The sequence below is a fragment of the Protopterus annectens genome, chromosome 11.part0 (genome assembly GCF_019279795.1).
Source record: "Protopterus annectens isolate FY-2018-M chromosome 11.part0, PAN1.0, whole genome shotgun sequence".
Taxonomy (NCBI): Eukaryota; Metazoa; Chordata; order Ceratodontiformes; family Protopteridae; genus Protopterus; species Protopterus annectens.
In genome coordinates, this window is record NC_056745.1 from 775,121,721 (window position 1) to 775,148,767 (window position 27,047).

General features: G+C 41.5%; 1 protein-coding gene across 5 annotated transcripts in view; it reads left to right on the forward strand.

Moving 5' to 3' along the window:
* Nucleotides 1-27,047, forward strand: part of KIAA1549 (KIAA1549 ortholog) — a 2,575,340-nt gene that overhangs the window by 1,746,161 nt on the left and 802,132 nt on the right. For 3 of the 5 annotated variants that reach the window (XM_044088205.1, XM_044088206.1, XM_044088207.1), the window contains exon 11: nucleotides 15,707-15,820. The exons of the other annotated variants lie outside the window; for them this stretch is intronic. In XM_044088205.1, the coding sequence (XP_043944140.1) occupies nucleotides 15,707-15,820 (114 nt within the window). The remainder of the gene's footprint in view (nucleotides 1-15,706; nucleotides 15,821-27,047) is intronic. 5 annotated transcript variants of the gene reach the window in all.

Genomic DNA, 27,047 nt, shown 5'->3' on the forward strand with positions numbered 1-27,047 from the left:
TCAGTTCCGAGGTGATCTTTCTTGGTTCCATGCTCCCACTCCTCTAAGGCCCCTGTCTTCCAGGTTATGGAAAGAGCTTTAGCCTCCACAGGCTGTCAGCTAGCTCCTCCTGCATCGGAGTGTCATATTAGCATATCTTCTGGTACAGAGCTGGCACCAATCCCCACCACAGGACAGCAAGCACCGAAGCTTCAAGTTACCCCTGCAGAAGGTCCCTCTTCTTCTGAGTCTTCCACAGAGATCCCCACTGAGGTACCCCCCCATAAGAAGACATGCAAGAGGAAGCACCTAGATTCCCCTGAAGAATCTGTCACTGAGGACACGGATTTCGATGAAGGGGAAGGTTCCTTGTGGTAACCCTCCTGAAGATGTCTCCTTTGGAAACATCCTAGAGATCCTCAAGCAGAGGGGTAACTGGAAGCCCTAGGACCCAACCTCAGAGGAATCCATGTACTTGCAAGCGTTCAGTGCTCGACCATTTACTTCCTGGGTGTCCCCACCTACTGATGATCTTATTAAGCTGATTGCGCAGTAGGCTTGGAAGGCCCATGACTGCATAGAGCCTATTCCCTGGAGACCACACAAAATTCTTTCTCTGCCAGAGGAACACCAATATTGAGCCAAGGGTTTAGGAGTAGATACTATGGTAGTGGCAGCTGCCACAAGAAAGAACTCGTCAATGGGGTCCTACTGTACCTTCTCCTAACCGAGAGTCTAGGATGATGAACAGATTTGGAAAGTGGATCTACGCTTCAACCTTTGCACTCAGGTCTTTGAACTGTATGGCATATTTTACTAGACTGCATAGAGATCTGATTAAGGAGTTATCAGAAACTCTCGCTGGTGCTATGTCTAACAAGGTGCAGGATAAGGTCGTCTCTCAGCTAGCCACCCTGGAGTCTATGTCTAACTCATCCATGTGGGTTATTGCACACACAGCCGAAGACACAAGAGCAGCGGGTTCCAGTGTTGCCATAAAGCACCATGCCTGGATGCACTTGTGTGAATTTGTGGAACCCTTCAAGTCTTCATTTGTCAATGCTCCTTTTGACAGGTCATCTTTGTTCTGCCACAAGGTGAAGGACACACTAGCCAGGTGTGAAAAGGATGGAAAGACCCTGTCTACTGTGGAAATTCAGTTTTCTACTCCTCATTGATCTACTTCAGTAATCACAGGAGTGGAATGATGTGCTTCAGAAAGTCCCAGGGTGCCTTTCCAGAACATGTGGCGGTGACTGCCCTTGGGGAAGAGGGGGTGGCTCAGACAGAAGACACTGACTGTGAGTCAGAGGTGGCCCATGAAACAAGGGTTCCAGAGATTCCTTCACAATCCTACCAGCTCTTCTGAAAGGAGGCCCGATTGCATACCTCTGAAGGAGTCAGGGGGGAGACTTTCACTGCACTTGTAACCTCTGATACTTAGGTGCAGAAAATTATTATGAGAGGCTATCATATTACCTTCACTCTTCTCCTGAGATCTCTGAGAAAAATCCCCGATGTTCCACCCAATCAGAGAGATCAAGCAGCCATAGTGGTTCAAAGTCATCTAAGAAGTCCCAGCAGACCAGATAGATCCAGATTTTACTCAGGGTTCTTTTTAGTGCCAAATGAATACAGAGGACTGGAGACCAATATTGGACCTCAGCCTTCTGAACAACTTTGTTCAGCGGACAAATTTCCGGTTGGTCACGGTTCAGTCTATTTTCCCCTTTCTAGGGGAAAATGATTGGATGTGCTGTACAGAACTTCAAGACACATATTACCACATAAAGATAGACAAACGCTCAAGAAGGTTTCTCCACTTTTGGCTAGGGGCCAGTCATTACCAGTTCAGAGCACTGCCCTTTGACCTCACTGTAGCCCCAGGGTGTTCACTAAATGCATGGCAGCAGTCACAACTCAAGTGAGATTACACAGATTCCAGGTGTTTCCTTATCTAGACAACTGGCTCCTCACCTCCCTTACCAGGCATCTGCTGCTGCAAGCCACAGACTTTATCATACAGTTGTTCATTGCCCTGGGCATAACAGTCAACTACGAAAAGTCACAGATATCTCCCACTTAGGACCTAGAATTCATAAGAGCCTGCCTCAACACAGTTTGGTGTATACCTTCTCTACCTTTTCACAGGCTCCAAAAGATAAGGTCTCAAGTACAGCTCATTCTGGTAAAAAACAAAATGCCCGCTCTACTTGTTCTCCAAGCCCTAGGATGTATGGCAACAGCCATCATCCTAGTCCTCTTGGCTAGATTTCACATGAGGATACTTCAGTGGCTTCTAACCTACCAATGGTCCATTCTTTCTCTTCCAGTGACTCACCTGATCTTGATAACAGGACATTGTAAAAAGGATCTATCTTGGTGGATGCAGTCAGAAGAAATTTTAATGGGTCGTCCCTTTGTTTCCCTGCAGCCCAAGGCCATAGTGACCACGGACACCTCACAGATGGGGTTGGTGGGCATTATCTGGGAAGAACAGTCCAAGGCACTTGGTCTTCACAAGAAGCCAACTTGCACATCAGTGTCCTGGAAGTGAGAGCAGTGCTCCTAGAGTTGCAAGCCTTTTAATCTTCTCTTACTATGGGAACAGTTGCAGTCCAGTTAGGCAACTTGTCAGTGGTGTGGTATGGTATATCAACAAACAAGGGAGAACCAAATTCTACCCCCTTTGCCTGGAATCTCTCAGAGTGTAGCAATGGGCAATGTCTTCCAGCCACTTTCTTGTGGCAATGCATATCCTGGGGAGTTCCAACATGATATCGGACAAGCTGAGCAGACACATTCTACTGCCTGGTCTGTCAGTCCCAGAGTGGTGAAGGAAATCTTTCACCGATGAGGCCAGCCTTGCTGCAATTTTTTTGCCTCCCTAATGGACAACAGGTGCAGCAGTACTTTGCCCCAGTCCCCCTCAGGCAGAGTTCCTGAGAGATGCTGTCCTTCTCGATTGGCCCTAGGGTCTTCTTTATGCCTTTCCCCATTTCCTCTCATACCCCTCTTCCTAAAGAAAGCCCAAAGGTTGTGAAGCAAAGTGATTCTCATTGCTCCCTTTTTGCCCAGGCAAATTTGTTTTCCCTTTCTATGGCCTCACTTGATTCACCAACTGTGGATTCTGGACCCACTTCCAGACCTGCTCTCTCACCCGCAGGGATTGGTGCACCTCAGTCTGTGTTCTGTCAGGCACACAGCTTGGTTCCTGCAATTCCATTAATTGCCAGACAGAATAACATATCTTTCCCAGTACAAAAGATATGTAATGAAAGAGATTTTCGGTTTGGGCTTCAGAAAACAATTTAGATCCATTTTTGATGCTTGTTGAAAAGGTTTTGCAATTTTTAGCCACTCTGTTTGGCCAAGGAGCTTCAGCTTTCACTATTAGAGTCAAGTTAGCAGCCATTTCCAATTTTCACAATGGCTTTGACGACCGTCCTCTAATTTCCCATCACCTGTGCAAGGTTTTTCTCAAAGGTGCCTTATGACTAAAACTCTCGTTCAAAGATCCCGTAACTCAGTGGGATCTCACCTTGGTTTTGCAAACTTTAGTGCTACCTCCCTTTGAACCAGCAGCTACTTGCCATCTTAAATTCTTTTCCTAGAAAACTCTTTTTCTAGTAACCATCACTTCTGCCAGAAGAGTGTCTGAGATCCAGGCATTATGTGCAAAGTCCTCCTGTATCATTTTTCATAAAGACAGGCTGTCATTGAGAACTAGCCCTTCCTTCCTAAGGTGATCTCTGAATCCAGTATTAATCAAACTGTTGAATTACCAGTTTTCTTTCCTAAGTTTTCCAACAGAGATGAATATTGCTTACCCTTAATGGACGTTCACAGGCAATTGCGTTTTTACCTGAACAGGACTAAGGATTCCAGGAAATCAGATCAACTGTTCATTTCCTTTTCTGGTCCACCGGTCGGACAAGCTGTATCAAAAGTGTCCTTATCAAAATGGCTGAGAGATTGTGTTACCTTTATTTATGCGCATACCAACCATAAGTTACCTGCCCCAGGTAAAGCGCATTCAACCAGATCAGTTGCCACTTCAGCAGTTTTTAATTCAAAAGCTTCTATGGATGAAATTTGTGCAGCTGCAGCTTGGGCTATGCCTCATGCCTTTGTCACTCATTACAAAGTGGATATGGTCTGCAGGGGAAGAGCATCCTTTGACTCTATAGTTCCCAGGAATATCCTTCCATAAGGCCACCCAGGAGCTAAAGTAGCTGTGGACTCTGTCACATTCTTCAAGAATTAATGAAGACTGACAACATCAGATAAAGAAGTTATATACTCACCATAACGTTCCATCTGTATTGTCCATCTTCGTTCATTCGTGACATCCCACCCAATTTCCCCTTCTGTAGATTTCGTGGGGGATTGAACCCTTGTCCTGGGTTGTCATAGGGTTTTTACCTTGGACATTGCGTATTCTTATAATTACTGTGAATACTCTTGCTATTATCTGCAATCTCAATCTGAGATAATGGATAGAGGGGCATTGTGGGTAGAATCTTAGGCCGAGCCAGTTCCGAGGATCGGAACAGAGTCCTGTTCGTCAAGAATGAACGAAGAGTGACAACACAAATGAAATGTTATGGTGAGTACATAACTTCTTTTTTTTAGTAAGATATCCCCCCTGCCCACCTTACTCATAATCATAACTGTAATCATAAATCTGCCCTTACCCTTAACCCTAAACTTACACATTATATTTCTAAAAACCGTTTCTGTAACAGTATTACTACCAAGATAACATTTGACAATGATTTTGTAGCTGGGGTTTGCTGATAACAGGACTTTTTGTAGTGGGAGAGAAATATTCACTGTTTTGTGATTTACTCTCTTTAGTTGTTTAGCGTTTTGTGGTTTTCGCTACCCATTATTATTTGTCTCTCTTTTGAGTGTTGCATTTTTCTTATATATATATATATATATATATATATATATATATATATATATATATATATATAATTTGTGTGTGTGTGTGTGTATAGATATAGATATATGCTCTGGCATGAATGTATTATTAATAGTCAGCATACACCTACATGAAAACACATTACATCGATGCTGCACGTTGACAACACAGCTGAAGGATAATTAACCTCAACCATTAGTACCCCTTTCTTACTTAAGACGACAGGTGGCTGGGTGACTCTTTGTTATGATAACTGGTTAGATGTAGTATAAGACAGTATGCCCTACAAATTGTCTCCAAAGGTTGCAAACTCCAGTTTCTGTCTCTCCCAGAAATCCAAGGTATCCCTTCCCTACAATTGCAGAAAATCAGTAATAACTAGCAAAGCTGCTTTTGGCAGAGATGCTGGCCCAGTACGCTGTATAGTCCTTGACCAAAGGACGAGAATACAGGGGTTTTTACTAAAGACTATTCCTGGTGCTAAGAAAAGCTGGAACCTTGAGACCCATCCTTGATATGTCAAAACTAAATAGATTTCATGTGGTCCCCAAACTTTTTGACCCTCCTGGACCTTCTTCCCCTTCTGGGGGACCAAGCTTGGATGATAACCCTAGACCTCAAATATTTTCATCCCTATTCACAAAGACCATAAACATTAGATAAGAGTTGTGGTAGGAGACCAGCATTGGCAAGTTGCCTCCTTTCTCTTTGGTTTAGTTACTGCAGGCAGAATATTCACAAAATGTCTGGCTGCAGCACTTGCTTTCTCCGGAGTCAAGGGCATCCATATCTACCCCTGCTTGGATGACTGCTTTATCGATGACAGTGCAGCTTTATTGATGACAAGTGCAGCTTGTCACATAGGAACACTACCAGTTCATAAAATCTTAGCTGACTCCACAGAATGCTTTCTCTGCATCATAATTCATCAACAGTGGTGGTATTTCCTTAAATTATGCTTCCCCTCTGAATCATCATTATTCTGTTAATGTTATCAAATGGTTGTCTTCAAAGCCATGTTGATCAATATCTATCAATGCTGACAATATGATTGCCATTCTCTTAGCTAATATAGACATACACACTTTGTAATCATTGTTTAAAATCAAAATGGATCTAAATGAAGTCAGATCTAAAAGGTCTTCATCCTCTTTTGGTAATACAGCCACTGCAGTCTCTCTCAAAATTCTGGTATTTCCTACTCATAAAATATTGTTAAACAAAGCCTCCCAGATCTTTACTACTTTCTTACCTCGTAATTTCCAAATTTCAGCAACGATGCCAACTTTTCCTTGAGACTTTCATATTGATTGATTATATAGGGAGGTTTAAATTGAGAACTACTTGTTGTAGCTAGTTATTTGATTTGTTTCTTAAACTTTTTCCCTTTTATATGTCTAAAGTATGTTTTAACAATAAGAAGGCTAGGACTGCAATTCTAGTGGGAGTAGAAAGGTAGCCTGGTCTGTCCAAGCTGGGAAACACACTAGGGAGGTTAAAGTGACACTTACTTGCTGGAGCTAGTTGATACCTTTTCATTTTTGACCAACCAAAGTGTGTTTTTATATTAAGATGACCAGGACTGCTATTCTAGTGGCAGTAGCAAAGTAGCCTGGTCAGTCCGAGTTAAAAAATGTTCAGGGAGGCTTAAAGTGAGATTTTTTTTCATCAGCCAGAGTGATTTTTATGGTCTTTGTTGGGTGTTAATTTGCATTTTAGAGCTACTTGTGCTGTGCTTTTATATTAAGAAGTTCCAGGATCATCCGCTTTTGTGGCAGAATGTATTTACCTGGTCTTTCTGAGTTTTGCGGCAGTCCACAAAGCTTAAAGTGTAGGGCACAGGAGTTAGTTTTCAGCTTTTTTTGTCTGCTATGAATTAGGCATGTTTTTGTGGAGCTGTTCATCACTTAGTGGTAGTTAGCAGTACCCTGTATAGTAGCAGACCTATAAAGCTAGTTCCTGGAACTTTAACCTGTAACACAGAAAGGCTTTGTGTGGAGCTTAGCTCAGGGCAGCTAGATATTGTCATACAGCACTAAGGTCATAGTGCTTTATTGATGACAACAGCAACCCTTCAAAGGAACATCTAGCCTTCACCATAGACACCACTCAGGTGACACCTGTAAAACCAAGACCCTAAACCATAATAGCCCAGCCCTAATACAGGTCCTGACAACATGGATTTGCAGTTTTCTGTTATCTTGTGGCCAGCTTGGTAGGTATGGTTATCTGAGCCAATGAAGAAATTGTCTCATGTGCACAGATATCCTTTTAATCCTTAAAGAAACTAATGCAGTATGGGAGAGATATACATAAATAACTTTCTTTGAGGCAGAAATCTTGCATACAGACAAGGTTGTCAAAAACATGCACACTAAGCCCTTCACACATATTGCTCACAGCCCACATAGACCTTATGCTGACAGCACTTAAAAGAAACTTCTCCAAACCTCGAAGAACTCCTAAGCCATCAAAAGCTATCAAATCACAACATCTATTCTCAGCAGTCACTAAAACACACACCAAAAGCAACACGTACCACTACACATAAACATTCATCCAATGATCTCCCAAGAACAAAGCCCATAAGGCAAGTAAACAGTTTACCTAGTACTCTCATCATAGGAGATTCTATTGTATGATACACAGATACTCCTCTCACCAAGGTGGACAAGGGGAAGATAACAGTTAATAGTCTCTCTGGAGCTTGGATTTGCAATGTCATGCATGCACTCAAGTAACTGCACTACAGGTACCAATATGATTCTGTCATAGTTCATGTGGGTGTAAATGATCTGAGGAGTACCTCACTGGACTATATGAAAAGAAACACTATGCATCTCTCTGAGTATTTTTCACAGACATGTACGTGCTTTGCATTGAGCTGCATTCTCCCTTCTCCAAGGATGATGCCACATTATGAACAGAAAATGATGGATTTTAATAATTGTCTTCGTTTCTAGTGTCACTCCAGGGGTATCCAGTATCTATCAGCATGGAAGGACATAGTTAACAGACCACTTTGCTTTGCCAAGGATGGTGTGCACCTGTCCTCCCCCACCCCGGGCTTTCAAGTATTGGTTAAAACTCTATACATCCCCTTACAGCCTTTTTTAGGCAATGTCAAAATGACAAAACTACCATTACAGCAAAACTAAACCTCAAAGCAACCTTAAGGTGTTAATACTAAATGCAAGGAGCATAAAGAAGAAACTCCACACCCTACAAGCCGTCCTCACTCGGCAGAATGTAGACATATGTGCTGTTACCAAGACTTGGTTTAAAGCCACAGAAAGTACTTTTGCATTGGAAGACTACAGTGCCTTCCATACATTTAGACCAACAGCAGTACAGACAAAGACTAAAGGCAGAGGGGTCTCAATCTGTGTTAGTACCAAATACAACTCTAGGTTGGTTAAACAGGATGATGTCCTGGAGTTCATTCACTTCCAAGTCTCCATAGACAAGATGCCCTGCCATGTACTGTCTGGCTACCGGTTGCCATCTGTGACAACCCTTGCCTAGACATACTAGAAGCACTCACCATCCAACCAAATACCTTACTCATGGGAGACTTTAAATATCCATCTGTAGACTGGGAAATGGACACTGCCTCTAACTCACAGGCACAGCATTTCTTGGATTTCATCACCACAAATACCCAGGACCAGATAGTGCACTCTCCAATCAGAGGCAGACATATTGGACCTGGTACTCACCGACATGGGAGAGCACTACATTATAGTGCCCTTTGGAAAAGTGTCCACTGACATTAATTACTTCATTGATAAAACGCCCCTAACAGTAGAGCCGATAATTAAGGATCTGGCGACTTATGTAGACAGTAAACTGGCATTCGACCAGCATGTAGCCAAGGTAATAAGAAAATTATTCTAAGTCGCTCAACTTATCAGCAAAGGGTATGGCATCCAGATCCAAGGAAGTAATGGTACATTACTCAACCCTTATCAGACCCATCATTAAGTACAGTGCCCCCTTTGGTATATACCTAGCCAGCACTTGCATGAGCTAGATCACCTTCAAATATTCCTCACCAGGAGAATCCAGGGTATGAATACCCTATCCTCCACAGATTGCCTTAAGGTCTTATCTCTGTACTCAGTCTCCTAAAGGTTATTGAGAGGCAATCTATGCATAGCATATAAGGCATCCTCACATCCAGCTCTGATGAATCTCTTGCACATCCACAAGACAACCAATACCAGAAACCTAAGATCCAAGGACCTACCTCATTGCTAACATACCCCACCATATAGGCATCCAAGGAACTCTGAGACAAGCCTATGTTGAGTTGCATGGCTAGACTTGTAAAGGCCTTTTTGTTTGTTAGCTTAGCATGAACCTATAAACCTATATCACTGTTTTTATTTCATCTCTTCCTTTCTTAACTATTTATTGTTGAGCCTCATTTTCCTCTAACTCTGGCATAACTAATTATTCCATAAGTATTTCCATTTGTAACTTATTGGTTCCCATTCCTCTGATTAATACAGATGTTCATATAATTTCCTGAAATACCTCTAATTGTGCTGTAAGATCTCTGATTATTTTTATTGTCATAGGCTCCCTATGTTTGGTTACAACTGCTTCTACTTTCTGTTCACTACCTCTTTATTTTGTGCTTTAGAGTTGTTATCAAAAAGTAGTTAATTTACAGTAAGCTTTATAAACTCATTTATATTGTCCAAATAGTCTGTTGTTTTCCCCTTTAGCTTCTGTAGTTAATCTACTTCTTTTTCTGTGAAATTCCCGTATTCTGCAGGTACTTGAAGCATTGTAAACTCCTCTATAACTTCTTTCCCATGTGTATTTCTCGTTTACTTCTACTGTGCTTGTAAAGTCCATATTTATTTTATCCTACTGACTGAATTTTCCTTTTATATATATATATATATATATATATATATATATATATGTATGTATATATATGTATATATATTTCTTATAGCCTGCAGAATCATACCCAGTACCTATTCTTTAAATTCCTCCTTTTTAACAGATAAGTAGGAAAGCACAAGTTTCTTACTTTTTACATCATTACCCTTCATTGTTTTCCTAGTTTTAATAGATTTTAATAGATTAACACTAAGCTAACTGCCCTTGCGAGCCATTTTAAACCTAGCCAATTATCCCTTGTGAGACTCAAACCCTGCACCTTATATTTGTAAGGCAAACACCTTAACCATTAGGCCACCCTCCCAACCCTTTTTGTAGTGCATAATCTCATATAGTTATTGGACAGATCTCTAACCCTTTGATTAAAATATACTTTCTCTCCTGTTCAGCCCACGTATTATATTTTGTGGATTAATATCTGTCTCAGTTCCTGCTACCGAATCCACATCTTCCATACCATGTATTCTGACACATTTCTTCAGAAATCATACATTCTTTTGTAATATTTCCCGTTCTAGGTCCCCTTATATATACTCACTATTGCAATTCAAATTGCAGTCTCATCCACAAGTAATATTCTTGTTGAAAGTGTATTTTTTTTCCTGCCAAAATTATGCTAAGCTCCACAGTAGCAATTTGAAGTGGCATATAAATACATGCCAGCATAACCCTTCTCCAAGCCAATAACACATTACATCCAGAAATCTACCATTATTGTCAGTTTTGCCTCTTCTGTTTCTATTGGAGTCCGTCTCATGGTCTGTGTTATTACTTTTCCTTTGCCTCTGATATTCTGCTGAATGTCCACCCTGAAATCCTTTCTTTATCCAATTTCATGTTTTTATTTTATTTTATATTTTCTCTTTGCTGACCAGGTTAGTCCCAATAGGCCAGTGTCCTGTTCTCAGGGAAAGACCCAAAAGTGGTATTCGTACTGATTAGAGGAAATTTTGGCAAGGCATCAGGGAACTTCCCCTATTCTTTTTTTTTCATTTATATCATAATGCATCTTCTGTAGCATTGCTAATTCCAATCCTTAATTCTGATATAATTCAACATTCTTTGCTTTTTTCTATCCTTAGACGTCAGTTTACATACCATGTAAATACTGACAAAGCAGCCATTTCGATAAAAAATATATTGTTCCCACATACCTTGCCTGACAGTTCTTTTGAATCTGGGTTTCCCTGTACAGCTTACATGTACACATACTAATGACTGAAAGGCTGCTCTTGTATGCAGTTGCCCTTTTTCTTTTTTTAAACATATTTATTGAATCGCCTTAAAACCAGTGACATAGGCACACATAAATTAATAGAAAATAAAACAAAGCATAGTAACATTTTTATTATTTTCATGCAGTATACATATATGTTTTCTTTTTAACAATTGTGTGTAGAACTCATAAGTGGAGCCAGCATTACTCCTCTCTCCTCTTCAACCTTCCCTCAGGAAATACCATCAAATATAACCCCAGTGTTATCACTAGGTAACAGGTCCTTAATGCTCTCTTTAGGGCCAAGAACACTGCATCAGTGGGCCCATATAATATCCCAGGATGCCTTCTAAATAGCATGAAACATGACTATCAGGGCCTCTGGAATTTCTATTTAACTATAGCCTCCAAACAGGTTTTGTGTCTTATGAATGGAGAACAGAAACAGTCATCCCTCTACACGAAGGTGGGCCATCTACAGACCCTGGAAACTAAAGACCCATAAGTCTCACTAGTCTTATATGTAAAGCCATGGAAAGAATTATCATGGAAATGATCAATAGTGATATAGTAAACCTCCAGACACTGGACCCAGCCCAGTTTGGTTTTGTCAAGGGCAGATCATGCCTACTCAACCTGATGGACTTCTTTGAGATGGTCACTAAAGCAAGGATGTGGGCAAAATGGTTCACACTGCCTACATTGACCTGGCCAAGGCATTTGACACAATACCCCACTTGGGCATTGTTGACAAACTCAAGAGGTTAGGTACATACTCGTATGTCAACCAGTGGATAGCCAACTGGCTCACAGACAGGACCCAGGAAGTTAGAATTTGGGAGTCTACTTCTACAAAGAGGCCAATCACAAGTGGAGTCCCTCAGGGATCAGTCCCTGGACCGCTCCTTTTTGGCATTTACTTCCCTGAAGTCAAGGCCAATGTCAGTGGTCTCTGGCTGACTAAATTTGCAGATGATTGCAAATTAGGAGCAGTCATTGAATCTCACACTTACACAAATGTTCTCCAGGAGGAGCTGACACAGACAAACAACTGGTGTCAGAGCTATGGACTAAAACTAAATGCCAAGAAATGCATAATATTATCCTTCGGGAAGTCATCCACCCCTGTTAATTATCATATTAACAACACACCCCTTAGAGTTGACCCAGTAGTCAGGGACTTAGGGACACACATAGATAGTAATGTGGCCTTTGACCATCACGTGTCTACAGTAGTGAGGAAATCATTTTATGTTGCGCAACTTATAAACAAAGGTATGGCATCTAAGTCCAGAGAAGTCATTCTCCACTGTATTTGGTATTCATCAGACCTATCATTGAGTACAATGCCCCCTTTGGTATGCACCTAACCAGGCATATCCAATAACTGGAACGTCCACAGAAGTTCCTCACTAAAATAATACAGGGCTTAAGTAAAATGTCCTATGCAGACCACCGCAAGGCCCAGTCCCTGTATTCTGTCTCCTACAGGTTTTTGAGGGGAGAGCTGTACCTGACATACAGAGCATTGTCAGATACCACTCTGATGGACCTCCTGCATATCCACAAAACAAACAGCACCAGAATTACACAATCTAAAGATTTAAATCTTGCCTGTGATATAAATAGGACCTGCTGGAGTGGCAGGTATGTATCTCAGAGATTACCCCATCTCTGGAACAGGCTCCCCATCCATGTGAAGCAGAGTTTCACCCAAACCCAGTTCAAGTGCGGCCTGGACAATTGGACGAGGAACAGAAAATTCAGCCCTGGTGTGGCACCTATGTCTCTAATGGACACAGGTAATCTGTAAATGGTTCATCTCTCAGGCCCTAGCTTGTAAATGTTTCATCTCCCAAGCCCCTGCTTACACTTATCAAGGGTATCAGAACTTGTCAGATATTTGGGATGCATGGCTAGGCTTAAAAAGGCCCTTGTGGTTGTTAGCCTAGTAAACACCTATGAACGTATGAACCTATGAATTATTTGTTCCAACTTTACATAAATTACTAAATTCCTGTCTTCCTTAAACCTCACTTCTCCTTCTTCTAAATATTATTCTGCATGTATTATTCTCACAAATTTCATTTATGTAATTTATTCCTTTTGTTTTATAATGATCCCACTTCCAGTTCTTTTATCAAATGTACAATATTCATTACTTCAGTTGCAGGTGGTTTGAATTTTGATTTCCGTTTTATAGTAATAGTTTTTTTGGGCAACCAATAGCTTTAAACTTATTAAGACCTTAATATTTGTAGGCAATCCATATCCTGTGTTCCGGCTGAAAAATTGTTTTCTTATTTGTAACCATTTGCTCCTCCAGCATTTCTGAGAAATTACTTTGTAGGGAATTTTTTAATTCTGTCAACTTTTCTGCCAACTTGCTGCAGTTCCAAAAACATTTTCCTTACTACATCTCTCTCTCCTGTCACACTTACCTACCTGAGGGAAAAAAAAGTCTTTGAAGTCTTCTTGAGATATAAAAACACTGTTGCAAATACATTCTGTAATCGAATTTTGCCTAACAAGCTTCACAAACAGTATTGATTTTTAAATGTATCTTAAATTGTCTCTAACATACGTTACTTTTATATGGTATGCGTCTTCTGGATGAGTTGATTTTATTGATTTTATTTATTTGGTTATATATAATATATATTTCATATATAAACATATTGTTGGTTTCCATTATAACATATATATAGTTTTTTATCAATGTTTATTCTTTGGTCATTGTGTTAATAAGTGACTATACGTCTTTAACACAGTTTTATTCACAGCGCGCTATATAAGCTTGCAAATAGATGTGAAAATATAGTAAAGGTTAAGCATTCTGTTGCATTTCCACATAAGAAATTAAACGTGCTGCTTCACAATGAGTTTTATGTTTTGAATAAGTCCTTACATGCATTTTAGTTTCATTTTAGAATAAGACCTTGGAAATACTTGACAATTTTGGTTTTTAATCATAATATATGTAAAGTACAATGAAATGTTTTTATATGAACTATAAGCAGGGAAGTGTTGACTCCACACACCTCATGAAATTGTTAAAATGTTTTTGAAACAACGATCATATAGCTGGTTTTAACTTGAAGTTTTACAAAATGGGTTTTCTGAAACTTAATTGATAAAATGGATAATTGATGATGATAATTAGCATTTGATTTGATATTTAAGGATGAAGGCTTTTGTAATACATTAGATCTGAAGAAGCGTACAGTTTGTACGTGAAAGCGCTCATCGTTTTTTATGTTCTTGTACTAAATAAAGAGAAGTGTTTGCTGCATTATCGTGGTGGTCTTCATACTTGGTTTATTTACATTCTGTAATCCTAAACATTCTGGACTTTGTTGCATACTTGGGACTCGTACAGATGTCTCCTCATTGCTCCTTTGCAAATTGCATTTCCCGTATCTCTTCCCAATAATTTTAGACCTCCTTTGATTGACTCTTATAATTCTCATGCAATATTTTATATGCTGTAATAATTATCAGTTTTCTTTTAACAGCAGCTTCTGTTCTATACTCAGCTAAAAACTCTACCAGATCAGGTCTTTCAATTAGCTCTTCTCTATCCCTTTGTCTTTGCCCATACTCTGATGTCAGTCCCTGGTAGGGAAGGCAGTCTCTAACTTGCAGTCCAAACATCTGCTTGGCCTCATCCCACTCTATCTTTCTATCTACAGTTATTTATTCCTTTGTTTATTTGCTCCCTGGTTTCCTTGCAAATTTTAACGGAAAAACTCCATCCTCATCTTGCCTACTTTATATACCTCTACTTGCAGTTATTATCCCTATGAATAAAATCACCTTTCTCCATTTTCTTGTGTTGTCTTACATTTTAGAATACTTTCTGCTACTTTATGAATTTTGTGTTCTGTATGTTTGTTATACTCCTTCCAGGCCTGCATCCAAAATCCTACTGTCTCCTTACTTCTCACAGCCTCTGCACTATTTCTCCATCATCCCTTTCCACTTTGATTTATAACCTTCTGCTTTTATGTGTGTGAGCCTTAACTGCTTAGCGCTGAAGTATCCTTTCAAATCAGGTAATCGTAAATTACCTTGATCTGTGGGAAGAATTCAGTTATTCTGCTTAATGCTTGTCTTCTTCCCCTCAATAATAAATTCCTTCAACTCTATTAATTATCATCCACAACTGCTCTTCTGGTTGATAAAAATGTCTTTATATAGAACTAAAAACACTAAACACATTTTCACTGTTTGCAACTTACTATCCATATCCATAATGAAGAGCTTCCAGACTCAGTTTTTGTATTATCTTTTCCATAGTTTCTTAAGTATCCCTATTACCTCTCTTTTAGTGATACTGCCTGTTCAAAAGCACTCCATTTGGTTTAAAAAGTACCATTATTTTTATTTATTTTACTGGGACAATTTGGTTGCAAAATCATAAAGCCTCGGAAAACAAATTAGTTATAATTGTATATTTTTGTGTGTTGTTTTATCTTTGTTATTCTGTATTTGTTGTTTCTCACAGTGTGTGGATATTGTTGATAAGTAGCTTGACTAAAATTGAGTCCATTTTGTCTGCTCCCTCTCCAGCCTTGTTCCAGCAGTCTACAGTGATGTACAGTTTGATGGAAACTATTGAATTTTGTTTCCCTTACCTTTGTCTCTTCTGCTTCATTTCACAGACACCAGGTACAGGACTACAGTCCCTGATATTGTGCAGCCTTCAGAAGCAGCAGCCACAGCACAGCCTTCAGAAGCAGCAACAGCAGCAAGAGACACAGCCTTTAGGTTGTCAGGTCGGTCTGGGACTTGGTTTGTTTGAACCTATGGGGAAGAAGTGTACTTGTCACCAGCAGTGACTCTCCACCTAAACCTTGCCTTCCCACCTTGGGAGCCTCATGGCATTTGTAGTGGTTTTGAGTGAGGTGGTAATGTCTTGCGGTAGTCAGCTTCTTGTGTATGTTTCTGCCTCTTCCCTGTGCTGCTTGCATTTTATACTTGCTGTCAAACTGAAGGACTGCCTGCACTGTATTCTTCTTGCCATTCTGTCAAGGCCTAATTATACTTGCTTTTTGCTAGAGGGGCTTTCTGTGCTGCTTTTTTTTCTGCAATTTTTTCAAGGCTTAACCTTTATCGCAGTGCCATCAATAATTCTGTCCTCTTTGTTAGCTTTCACATTTAAATTCAGTAGTATTGTTTTACCACTTAGTCTTCGGACCTTTTTACTGGGTTCTGCTATTGTCACTGTTGGGAACCGTGTGAAATTGGCCTTATGCTGTATGCTATTGCATCGTTTATGTGCTCAACATAATGAAGTAGGAAGTATGGAGAAGACAGCTGCATCTAATGTTCATTTCTTCTGTTATACCTGCCTTATCTGCTCATGATTTGGGGAGGCCAGTGCTTCTCGTGGCCATTGGTGGTTGCAAGGAAGAGAAAGTAATTCTGGACAAGATGCCATCTAATATTACTGCATTTTATGGGTTAGGAGGATTTAAAAGAAGAATCAGCTCACCTATCAAGTGACACCCTCCCACCAACTGAAATTGTAGGAAAAGTGTTCTGCAGTCCCTTTCTAAGAGATCACAGTTTTCCTTGTAATGTGGCAGCTGATTGTGATACATATCATGTGCTCTACTGTTTACAAAGGAAAGATTTATTATTTCTGGAGATCATTCTCTCACAAAAGGTGGTTTATCCTTCCCTGTTACTGCCCAGTTGCTATTACGGCTATTTACCAGTGACCAGATTTGAATGGCATACTTGTGTTTTAAACCAGACTGGTAGTAAAAAAAACTCCTGAAGGCACCCATTATTAGATGTGTAGCAAAAGACTGCATCATATTCTGAAACTTCAGAAGTATTAGCTGCTGGTGTGATATACTTTGCTAATACAGTCCATGCATCCTAGAATCTTGGTCTAAGATTCTTGAAGTGCATCTGAGGAGTTAGAATCAAAACTCTCCTTGGTGTATCACTGAGGATACAAAGCTACATTTGCTGATTTTTCTACAGAAACTTATCTTTAGAAGATTTTAGACTTTGGATATCAGTAAGTCTTCTCTACATAATTTTTAATGTGTCAAATGAACATGTTGGAATTCTTTGAAGTCTCTGCCACCATTCTTGATTGCAGAGTTCTTGTATCCTGATGGATGCATAGCAGTAGGTGCCTGATGTGCCCTCATGTCGAAGAATTTGATCTGATGTCCTTTTCATTCATTTCTGAACAATTGGGTCTCAAATCTGACCTTGGATCTAACTCAGCTGCATTTACAAGACTCTTGGATCCAACTCTCGAGCGCCTCCCTCTACCCATAATATCCCAGTCAACCTGCTATCTCTCAGATCTCATTTGCCACTATATCGGTACAGATGCAGATCCATCTCAAAGAGCTTCAGGATGAATAGACCCTGTCTGCTATAGGGATACATTTTTCTACCCCTCATTGATCCTTTTCCAGGAATCAAAGAGGAGGCAAGAAAATGTAGTTCCGTAAGTCTCAGGGTCCTTTCCAGGATTCACTCAGGGATAACTCTCTCAGGGGCAGAGGGGATGAGATCAAAAGGAAGATGCAAAACCAGGGTTTTTGGGATCCTTTTTGGATAAACCCTTCCAGTGCTGCTGAAAGGTTGCCTGACTGCTCAATTCTGGAGGCAGTTGAGGGCGCTTATATGTACACCCAGATGCCTGGGCATCAGTAACAAAAGACTCTTGTGTGCTAAAAATCATATCCAGAGGTTATTGCATACCATTTTTCCAGATTCACCCAATGAATAAAAAAGGCTCCCTGATGTCCCACCCAGTCAGTGGGTGGCAGCAGCTCAAGAAATTCAAAAGCTGGTAGACAAAAGAGTCATCGAGAAGGTCCCACTGGACCAGAAAGGATTCAGAACTTACTCAAGATTATTTTTAGTGCCAAAGAAAACTGAGGACCTGAGACCAGTTCTAGATCTGCGCAAACTAAATCATTTTCTGAAGAAGTCAAAGTTCTGAATGGCCATGGTTCAGTCCTTTCTACTGTTTCTACACAAGGATGATTGGATGTGCTCCATCAAGCTTCAGGATGGGTGCTATCACATCAAGATGAGCAAACAATCCTGAAGATTTCTGCACTTTCGACTAGGAGCCAGTCACTACCAGTTCAGAGCCCTGCCCTTTGGTCTCAGCACAGCCCTCAGGGTGTTTACCAAATGTATGGCAGTGGTAGCAGCTCATTTGAGATTGCTGTTCACCACCCCAGCTAAGTATCTCCTAGAGGAATCCAGGGACTACTTGCTCCCAATTATTTCAATCACTAGGCATCTCAGTCAACATCTGCAAATTTCATCTTAAACCTGTTCAGAGCCTGGAGTTCATAGGTGCCCAGTTGAAAACAGTAAGTCAGAGAGCCTCTCTTTCCACCACATTGTGTAAGAATAAACAGGTACCAGGTGGAGCAAATTATTGCACACCTTTCTCCCCAGTTAGACTTGTTCTTCAGGCCCTAGGATCAGTGGTCACTGCCATAACCTTAGTTCCTGTGGCCTGGTTTTATTTGCGCATTCTTCAGTGGACAGTAGCTATTCAGTGGTCAGTTGTTTGTCATCACTTGTCCTTTCCAGTGAAACTGACTTGAGTTTGCAAAAATCATCTATCTTGGTAGATAAAATTGGACAAAAGTTTGCTAGGCCATCCTTTTGTACATTTGCCCCCAGTAGCCATGGTAATGGTGGACGCCTCCCAACTGGGTTGGGAGGGCATTTCTTGGGGAAGATGATCCAAAGCACATGGTCCCCAGAAGAGACCAAGCCACACATCATTATGCTAGAGATGTGAGCAGTCCTCCTAGCATTGCAGGCCTTCCAAGATGTTCTTCCTGTTAGAATGATTGCAATATAATCCAACAGCATCTGTGGTTTGGTACATCAGCAAGTGGTGGGGATCCCGATCTTACACTCTTTGTCAAGAGGCAATGATAGTGTGGCAATGGGCAATCTCTTTCAAATGCTTCCTTATGGCAACTCATATACTGGGGAAGTCCAGTGTTCTAGTGTACAGACCCAGCAGGTCCATTCTGATGCCTCACGAGTGGTCTCTCAAGTCAATCAGTTGGTAGCTGAGAGGATTTTCCATCATGGAGCCAACCTTGCTACAACCTGTTTGCATCTTCCCACAACAAAGAGTCACTGGGAGATGCTTTAGCCAAGTTTGGTCCTCCATTGTCCTTTATGCTTATTCCCCGAACCCCCTAATTCCCAAATTCTTACAGAAGGCACTTTGGTTGAAGAGCACAGTTATCCTCATTGCCCCATTTTGTCTTTGTCAGTTGTAGTTCCCCTTCCTTTGGTCTCACCTTCATTATCCACCATGGGTGCTGGACCCCAGTCCAGACCTCCTTTCTCACCCCTCCAAGATGGATCACCCAGATATCTCAGGCCTCAGATTGATGGCATGGTTTCTCCAGTTCCACTCATAGCTAGACAGCCTAAGCTTTCTTCTCTGGTCTGACAAATGCATCTGTCTTCCCACAAGGCCTCTATAAGGAAGATTTACAAAAGCAAATGAAAAAGCTTCTGTATTTGGGCTCTACAGAAGGAATTGAACCCCCTCACTGTTCCCATCTCTGCGGTCCTAGAATTTTTAAGATCTATGTTTCAGAAAGGCGCTGGTGTTTCTGCTATCAAGGTGCAGTTGACAGCCGTAGTTACATTTTACTCAGGAGAAGATGCTTCCTCATTAGAATCTTCAAAGTTGTGCAAGGCTTTTCTAAAAGGCACTTTCTTGCTTAGGCCCCAGTGAAGGATCCATCCGTTCTGGGATATGACAGTCGTGCTGCAAGGGTTAACTTAGAAAACCTTTGAACCATTGGCTAGGTCTGATTTAAAATTTTTGTTATGGAAAACATCCTTTCTAGTAGCCAATACATCTGCAAGACAATTTTCTGAACTCCAGACTCTCTCTTCCAAATCTTATCTTATTTTTCACAAAGACCGAGCTACCTTACAGACCTATCCATCCTTTTTGCTAAAGTAGCATCAGAAACAAATATTTATCAGACCATTAATTTACCTGTTTTCTTTACCAGTTTTGATAACAACGGAGAATATATGCCCCATATTTTGGATGTACATTGGCAACTACATTTTTTATCTCCACAGAACAAGAGATTTCAGGAAGTCTGAACAATTATTTGTCTCTCTTTCCCCCAAATAAATTGGGTTCACCAGTTTCTAAAATTACTCTTTCCAAATAGCTTACTAATTGCATTTCTTTTATTTGCAGTCAGCAAGGTCTGTCCTTACCCAGGCCTCCTAAAGCTCATTACATCAGTTCATGGCTACCTCTTTAGCCTTTTGGTCCAGAAACTCTAATGATGACATTGATGCAGCAGCTACCTGATCTAATGGTCATATCTTTATTGCCCATTACAAACTGGAATTGACTTCCAGGAGCAGAGCTGCCTTTGGTTCTGCAGCACTGTATATATCCTTCCATGAGGGCCACCCAAGGTACACGTATTTGGGGACTCTGTCCAGTCATTCATGAGTCAATGAAAAGGAGAACATTAGATATTAAAGTTACATACTCAACATAACTATGCATCAGTGTTGTCCATTTTCATTCTTCCTCAACTCCCCACCCTTCTTCCCCCTTCCTATTATCTCCTGGAGTTACCTTGTGGCTATTGTGGAACGGTTCTAGGTTTGAGCCCCAGTTATGTTACTACAATTGTTGCTTTCACTAAACTTAAGATTAATTACTCCTAGAGATTATAAGGCAGCAAACTTGATCTGAGGTATAGCAGGTTGACTGGGGCATTATGGGTAGTGGGAGGAGCTTGAACGTTGGATCCAGGTATCTTTTTCTTGTGTAAAAATACTTAGAAACCAAGTACTCTAGACATCTGGATTAATAAAGAGGGCCACAGCATCTACATTCTTCCTGTAGCTCTCCTGGGCATCCAAGAAGTAGAGTCCCCAAGTAAATGCCACTGTCTCTGTCTGATTCCCTTCTAGACCCTGTTTTATTTGTGGTACAGAAGGTAGTCATCATTGTTTTCTGTTCATCTTACTTTTAAGTGACTCTGCTGTTCCGGCTTATGAAAACACTTGTCCCACTGAATCCCGGATTTGTTCTGCAGTAATGCGATATACATTAGAGCTAAAAGAATATAGAATATAGTTTCTTTCTTTAGTGCAGTACTCTGGTCAGACTGTGAATTACTTAACATAAAATTACTCTAGGATCTTTGCTTTAGGGCAGTAATCTTGAACTTGAAGCAAAATGGTTCTAGCTTTGACAGTGTCCATCTCAGTCCCAAATATGACAGCTTTAAGTTGGAATGAAGGTTTATCTGTGAACATTAACCATGACCTGCACAAATGAGAGCTATCAGAGGTTTAATCCCTAACATAGATATTATTGTTTTTCACATACACCTTCAGGAGCCCACTGTTGATGTGCTGGAAAACACAAAACATGTCCCTTTACCCACTGTGGTCTACACAGTTTAGGTAAAAATTAAATGGTGGATATGTCATAGGAAAGAGTAAAACCTTGAACTAATAATGTACCCTTCATAAATCAAACCAAAGAAATCTTCAGTGAATGGAGACAATTGAATATGATGTTAACAGTTTAGCGTATGAAACAAATAAAACCAATTCCTTTGGTTGCTCAGACACAAGAGTCTTTGAGCTAAAAAACCTGCATGTTACAAGTACTGTTTAAACTCATCAGATGCTTTCATGTGTTTGGTCTAGTTATAGTCCAAGGAAAAAAGGAATAAAATGTATTTATCTGATATAATCTTTGTCATTATTCCTCACAGTATTGCCTTGGATCTGATATCGGATCCGAGACGGCAACTTTAGCTTATACAGATCCAAAGCTCAAGCTCCTCCCTCTCCCATAATCCCCTGCTTCCCTCTAACCCTCAGATCTCGTTTGCTGTGTTTCTGCTATGGACGTGATTCTTGGCTCTCACTTCAAATAAGTGGATTTAAAGTGCTTTTTACTTACTTTCTTCCTTTAAAACTTAAACTTAAATGTTAAACCTTAAACTATAACCTTAGTCCAGGCCTTTTGGACCGATCTCTTTCCCTGGGGGCCTCAGCCCTTGATAGTTCTGGACTGGTATCGTCTGGGGGGCCATGGTGTTGTGTTGGGTCCTTTCTTCCTTTCTGGGTGGCATCTCCCTCCGGGAATGGGGAAGGGAATGCTTCCACCCGGTCGGCCTTCCAGGTGGTAGAGAGGACCTTCTCCAGGACTGGAGCAACAGGCCTGCCCCTCCGGGTCCATCCCTACACCACTTTACCTTGGGTGGTTGGGTCTCCCATCCTGTCCAGGGTCAGCCCACCTGTTCTAGCTTTCAGGGCATTTCCTCCCCTCTTAGGGTCTCCGCATCTTCCGAATCCTCCCCTGAGCCACCCCCAGAGGAGGCACTTCATAAGCGAAAGTGTAAGAGGGGCACTTGGACTCTCCCCTGGAGTTCCTCACAGAGAACACAGACCTCGATGAAGGAGATGGGTCCCACAGATCTCCTCCCGATGATGTCTCCTCTGGGGATATCCTTAACATCCTGAGGCAAAAGTGCGGATGGTATCTGTAACTCCTGTCTTCGGAGAAGTCTGTATTTCTGAAGGTGTTTGGGAAGGGCCCGTTTACTTCCTGGGTGTCCCTTCCTGCTGACGAGTTAGTGGAGCTTATCGCCAGTATGGCCTGGAAGGAACCGGACACTGTGGAACCAGTGCCTAAGCAACAGACAAATTCCTTAGCTACCCACAGGGAGTCTTGGATGACTGACTGACATGGGAAGCGTGTGTTTGCTTCAGCTACCTTTGAACTAAGGGCAATTAATTACCTGGCACTCTTCACCCACCTTCAAAGGGACTTGGTCAAAGAACTCACCACTTCCCTCACAGAGTTGTTGCCAGGGAAGGGCCTCAAGAAGGTGTCTCCCAAGCTCTCTACTCTGACGTCCCTCACTAATTCCTTGATGAGGTTAATTTCCAATGCAACGGACGCTACCTCTCGAGCAGTGGGTACCGGCATAGCTGTAAGGTGGCATGCCTGGTTACGGCTATGTGGTTTTATGGAGACCTTCAAAGCATCTTTGATCAGTGTTCCCTTTGGCGAGTCCACCCTCTTTGGACCTTCTGTGAAAGAGACTGTAACTTGTAGTGAGCAGGAAGGGAAGACCTTGTTCACAGTTGGGATCAAGTTTTCTACTCCTCAGAGGTCTTTTTTCAAGACCCAAGGAGGAGCTTAGGAGATGTTGTTCTGGAGGTCACAGTCTTCCTTCCAGGATGCTCCTGATGATTCCTCTTCCAGAGGCAGGGGGAGAGGATTCAACAGCAGACACCGCCCTAGAGGCGGGGGGGGGGCGGTTCCATAAAATCAGGGCTCCAGGGAACCTTTCTCTGAGCAGCTATTTCAGAGCTCCTGAAGCGTTGCCCGACTGTCCTGCCATGGAGGCAGTCAGGGGTCGTCTTTCCCTTCACCCACTAGCCTGGACAAACATTACCTCTGCTTAGTGGATGTTAGACATCGTTTCCAGGGGTTATTTAATTCCCTGTTTTCAACCCTCTCCAACACAAAGGTATCTCCCCGATGTACCACCCTGTCGGAGGGAGATGGGCTTCAAGGAAGTTCAACAACTTCTTCAAAAAAAGAGCTATCCAAGAGGTCTCCGCAGGACAAAGAGGATCTGGAACTTTCTCTCGCTTCTTTATAGTGCCAAAAAAGACCGGGGACTTGCATCCTATTCTGGACCTCAGCGATTTGAATTTATTGGCCAAGAAGTCCAAGTTCTGGATGGTCACTGTTCAGTCCATTCTGCCTCTCTTATACAAGGATGACTGGACGTGCTCCAGTGGATCTCCAGGATCCCTACTATCACATCAAGATGGACAGGTGCTTGAGGAGACACCTTCACTTCAGATTAGGGTCCAGTCATTATCAATTCAGAGCCCTGCCCTTTGGACTCACCACAGCCTCTCAGGTGTATGCCAAATGTATAGCAGTGGTGGCGGCTCACCTGAGGCTGCAGGGATTCCAGGTGTTTTTGTACCTTGACAATTAGCTCTTCACGGCACCCACAAGGCATTGACTGTCATAAGCCGTACAATATGTCCTTTTGCTGTTCAGCTAGTTGGGGATTACAGTGAACCTCTCAAAGTCCAGTTTGGTCCCGATGCAAAAAAGAGTTCATAGGAGTCCAGCTAGACTCCATCTCAGAGACTGCAGCATTACTTATTTACAGAGTACAGCTGATCCGGGAGCAGGTCATGCAAGTCTTAAATCTTTCGAATCCGCCAGTCCTCCTGGTTATTCAGATGCTAGGATCTATGGCCACAGCCATACAGCTTGTGCCACTAGCAAGGTACCATATGTGGGTGCACCCTGATGTTTCAGTGGTCTGGTCTATCTCAGCCTATGTCCATGTCCATAAAAGTGATGCCAGTTTGTAGACGGCACCTTCTTTGGTGGTTTCAGTCTCAAGACCTCATTTTAGGCAGGCCCTTTTCACTCCCTCCACCCAAGGCCACGGTGACCATGGACACTTCCCTGTTGGAGGGGGGGATTTCCAGGGGAAAACAGTTCAAAGCATGTGGTCCCCCTGTAAAGACCAAATTGCACATAAATGTTCTAGAGATGACAGCAGTCCTCCTAATGTTGCAAGCCTTTCAAGATTGCCGGGGCGATTGCAATTCAGACAGACATCATGGCAGTGGTCTGGTATATCAACAAACATGGAGAACATGATCTTACCCATTATGCAGAGAAGCCAGGAGAGTGTGGGAATGGATGATGTCCTCCAGGCACTTCTTCATGCAACATATGTACCCAGGGATGCCCAACGTGTTGGCTGACAAACTCAGCAGGACCATATTGAGCCCTCACAAATAGTCATTCAGTCCAACGGTGATAAAGCAGATTTTTGATTGTTGGGGTCAACCATGCTGTGACATTTCTACTATTAAGCTTCAGCTGGCTGCAGTTTCCAATTTTCATGAAAATAGCGAACCTATGTTCTCTTCCAGACTCTGTAAAGCCTTCATGAAAAGCATTTTCTTTCTAAGACCGCCTGTTAAGGATCCCTTATCTACTTGGGATCTAACCTTCGTGCTGCAGTTTGTGACTCGGAGTCCATTTGACCCTGCAAGTTCATATGATTTCAAGTTTTTGTCATGGAAAATGGCCTTCCTAGTAGCCATAACTTCAGCTAAGAGGCTGTCCAAGCTGCAAGCCCTGTCATTTGCTCCCCCATATATGTTTTTTTACAGAGATAGTGTCTCTTAGAACAAATCCATCCTTTTTGCCTAAGGTTTTCACTGAATCCAGTCTGAACCAGTGTATTCAGTTACCAGTTTTCTTTCCCAATTATTCTAATAAATGAGAGTACATTCTACATAATTTGGATGTACACAGGCAATTGCAATTTTATATGCATAGGACTGAGGAGTTTTGCAAGTCAGACCAGCTTTTTCTGACTTTTTCCCGAACAGACATGGCCTCCTCATTTCTAAAGTGACTAACTCTAAATGGATCTCCAGCTGTATCTCTACATAGTACACCAACAAGCATCTTGAGATTCCAGGAAAGGTTAGAGCTCATTCTACTAGGTCTATGGCTACTTCTTCAGCCTTCATGGCCAGACTCTCCATTGACGATATTTGCGCTGACACCACTTGGTCTAATCCTCACACCTTTGTATCGCATTATAAGCTGGGTTTGATTTCCAGGAACAGGGCTTCCTTTGGTTCCACAGTGCTTCGACATGTCCTTTCTTCAGGCCTGCCAGGGTAAATTGTAGCTGGGGACTCTGACCCTACTGTGAGGGGTAATGACATAGATAACATTAGATAAAGAGTTATGTATTTACCATAACCTGGCATTTGTGTTATTCTATGTCATTATTCATCACATTTCCCTCCTGCCATCCCCCTTCCTTGTTGGATCATCTGAGGAAGTTAGAGTGTGATGATTCTAGGACTATTTTCCTTTCTTCATTTTTGGTCATACCAATACTGACTATATTAGCAAATGCGATCTGAGGGTTAGAGGGCAGCAGGGGATTATGGTTGAGGGAGGAGCTAGAGCCTTGGATCTTTCTAAGCTAAAATTGCCAACTTGGATCCGATATCAGATCCAAGACCCTACTGTGAGGAATAATGACATAGGATAACACAGATGCCAAGTTATGGTAAGTTCATAACTCTTTTTTTCCCTGCTGAAACAATCCCCTCCATTGAATAATCATTCTGCAACAAAAAAAGAACAAGCTGTTGTTATTATTAGTGTTATTATTATTATCATCATCATCATCATCATGTCTGACAGTTGGCACAGAAGGTTAAAGCTCTGAACTATAGTTCCCACTGTGTGACCTTGAGCAAATAATTTAAGTAGACAGTGCTTATGGGTAGCTGGGAATTTGACTGCAAGCCTTGTAACTATCTATGAAGCTATTATTATTGTAAGACCAGAATAGGAAAACAGTATAATTTCCAGAGTGTGCCATGCATTCAGCCAACTTCATGAAACCATTGTGATATAGTGGTTATTTTGCTTTCTTCATCCCACAAAAAAATGCAGTTTCTATCCAAAGACTTGCTGGCCTGTTTATTTTTATGTCTTCATCCCCCCACCAAAAAATGCAGTTTCTATCCAAAGACTTGTTAACCTGTTTATTTCTATGTCTTCATCCCCCCACCAATAAAATGCAGTTTCTATCCAAAGACTTGCTGACCACAGTAAGTGTTGACCACATGTACATCATGGCCTGATGTCGGGGCATATTGAAGGCTGTCTACCGAAACAAGTTACAAAGCCTGAATATAACCCTAGATAACTTTGCACTTCAGATGTGAGCCATCATAAATGCCTTGCATTCCCTTTAGGAATGTCTTGATTAGATGTAGCTGATGATTATATTGAACAGCCATAAGATAATACATTACCTGAAAAGTTATTTTGGGTCAGATTTTGAGGCCACGCAGCTTAATGCCAGCCTACTGAGGATAGAACTCTCACTA